The sequence below is a fragment of the Etheostoma cragini genome, chromosome 5 (genome assembly GCF_013103735.1).
Source record: "Etheostoma cragini isolate CJK2018 chromosome 5, CSU_Ecrag_1.0, whole genome shotgun sequence".
NCBI lineage: Eukaryota > Metazoa > Chordata > Actinopteri > Perciformes > Percidae > Etheostoma > Etheostoma cragini.
In genome coordinates, this window is record NC_048411.1 from 10721347 (window position 1) to 10723859 (window position 2513).

The 2513-nt window shown below is 39.0% G+C and overlaps 2 protein-coding genes across 7 annotated transcripts in view; one reads left to right on the forward strand and one right to left on the reverse strand.

Moving 5' to 3' along the window:
• The window catches only part of agtpbp1 (ATP/GTP binding protein 1), a 31228-nt gene extending 30060 nt beyond the window's left edge, over positions 1-1168 (reverse strand). For all 3 annotated transcript variants that reach the window (XM_034871093.1, XM_034871092.1, XM_034871091.1), the window contains exons 1-2: positions 1151-1168; positions 881-1061 (exon numbers count right to left, since the gene is read on the reverse strand). The gene's annotated coding sequence lies outside the window, so the exon portion shown is untranslated. The remainder of the gene's footprint in view (positions 1-880; positions 1062-1150) is intronic.
• A 16-nt stretch (positions 1169-1184) lies between these two features.
• Positions 1185-2513, forward strand: part of naa35 (N-alpha-acetyltransferase 35, NatC auxiliary subunit) — a 10597-nt gene continuing 9268 nt past the window's right edge. Inside the window, exons 1-2 of one of the 4 annotated variants that reach the window (XM_034871106.1) lie at positions 1224-1315; positions 2048-2084. In XM_034871106.1, coding sequence (XP_034726997.1) covers positions 2078-2084 — 7 coding nt within the window. In that variant the 5' untranslated portion in view covers positions 1224-1315; positions 2048-2077. Of the gene's footprint in view, positions 1316-2047; positions 2085-2513 lie in introns of all 4 variants that reach the window. The other 3 variants (XM_034871108.1, XM_034871107.1, XM_034871109.1) reach the window with 3 other exon arrangements.

Genomic DNA, 2513 nt, shown 5'->3' on the forward strand with positions numbered 1-2513 from the left:
TAAAATCGCGTACTACAAATTGAGTGTCGGCTGATTTGACCACGGCGATCCGAGTGTCGGCTGGCTTGACCGCAGTCATAGACAAGGTTATTTTAACAAAAGAACTGAAAAGAAAAAGCAATACTAGCAGTCAGCCGCAATATATCAAACAACACAACCAATCAGCAATAAATGCATTGCATTTTCACAGGTTTCCCACAATTAGATTATTAGATTAGGTCAGGAGCATTCTGGGCTGAGATAAAATCAATCACAATCACAAATCACTTACTTGTTAAAAGTAAGCTTTTAAAGAAACTGGCTAAAAACTCCTTTAACACATCGTCCTAGACAGGTACAACCAGACGAGGATCACAGGTCACGCTTTGGTAGGTATGGGCTGAGTAAGAGCAGTTAGATCAAACCATATATAGCCTTGTGTGTTAGGGATAATCTATTTGAAGTTTTTTTTCAAACAAATTGGGAAATTGCCATGTTGTGGAGACCAGCTCCCATAGGACAGTCGGTAGCCTATCCACTGTAACCACTGAGGGCTAACCTGCTTCCATAAAACCAGAAATTAAACTCTATTTAGAGAACATGACAATATATATCGTCATAACAGCAGCCTACATGGACATTTGGGTTAGTCACTGTTATAAGGCTTTTGTTAGCAAGCTGAACGGCTAGGTAAGGCGGTTTTTGCAAGATGCTAAATTTGATAAGCTGTGGCTGGTGTCCGCTGCACCTGCTGGAATAGTCACTCAATAACGACCGCCTGTCTGCGCCAGCAGGCTAGCTTACGGAAGAATATGCTAACAATAAAGAGCACACTAAACGGTGTTAGCTAAAGCAATAGCTAACCCTGCATACCACTAACAAGAACAAGGAATTTACCAACCTGAATGAAAAGGAACTGCTGTCCCATTCAGGGTGGACCAATTCCAAGATAAGGGGGGCCGCTAGTGTGTCCGAGCGTTGTCTGAAACGCCCTGATGGTGTTGTGATGAGACCAGCCCCAACTGTCAGAGGTGCTGTCAGTGAACAACGCGATAGTACGTTTCTCTGCGCGGTTTTATGTGCTGTTAGGATGAGAATAGAAATGTCCCTGATAAACCAAGTGCATCATAACCTTCACCAAAATATAACATTAATATAGTTCAATACCTACACTGACCTGGTTGTAAGTTATACATCGTTCATTGGGGGCTTGTTCTCCATCACGACATTTAAGGACTACATTTCCCAGGTTGACAGTGACCTATGACGTTGCATCAATGCGCCGATCTTTACAGTCGTTGAAGAGATCTATGGTTAATAGAAAATACTAGCTAAGGTTTGTGCAAATTTACAACGAAAATATGGTTTCTAATAACGATTTTCTTGTTTTGTATAGCTACCTGATCAAATTGAATAACGTGTTAATATAACTTGTGATTATCTAGCTTTGTTCCCCGAATCGTCCACTGAGGGCAACATTAATTTTAGCTTGTTAGCACACGGTATTACAAGCTATTTTGACGTTGGTGATAGCTGGCTAACATTTTCTATATCACATAATTTACTATTTTTTTGTAAACGTGGCATATTTAGCTAGGTTAACTAATTACACTAGTGTTGATGATGCTGACATAATAGCGAAATAAGCTGACAGACTCGTGTGTATTTTTTGACAAGTAACGTTAGCTAGCTAAGTTATTTTTCTCTTAATGACATGCCTCCTAATGCCAGACTGAAAGAAATACATAAAAGTCTACTTTAACGTGTAATTATGTTTACCTGCATGTGATAAAATCGGGTTTAGTGTGGTAAATGACAAATAAAAATGCCTGGCTGCAGTTGCTACCTCTCAGTTAGTAAATCTCAATTAAAATGTATATTTCTGAATTTGATAGATTCAGAAATATAAACATTCATAATGTAGTTAATGGTTCCAACATCAGTCATACGGGGGGTTTAAAAGGCTGAGACTTTCCAGTGCACTCAGTCGTGCAATTTACACCTTTTTAGGCTCTGATCTCAAGTCTGTTCACAGAGCATGATGTTAATACCCCCCCCTTTACCCTAGATCATAAAATACTGCCTGTTGTTGCTCTCGATGTGTAAAAGACAAACAGCAACCAGTAGGAGATAAACAGCCATTTCAGTTTGCGGGTACCAATGTAAGATATGACTGACTGTGGAGAAGGTGAATGAACGTAGCAAATTATTTTGAAATGTAAACGTTTATTTTTAAGTTAATGGTTAATAAATATGTAAAGAATTATTCTGCTAGATGCTGAATAATTCCTGTGTTACAATACAAGAGGCTCTTTATTGGCTCTTAATTGGAATCCCCTTGTGTAGAGCTGGGTTTTCTTACTGGTGACAGTTTGACTGTAAAACACTGGCATGGCCTACTGTCACAGCCAAATTGATGAGAGCCATCATTAATGTTATTAGTTACTAGAGCCTGACCGATAAAGGGTTTTTAAGGCTGTCCCCGCAACAAATATTTGGTTATTTGAAAATCCGATATTCCGATTATATTTAAA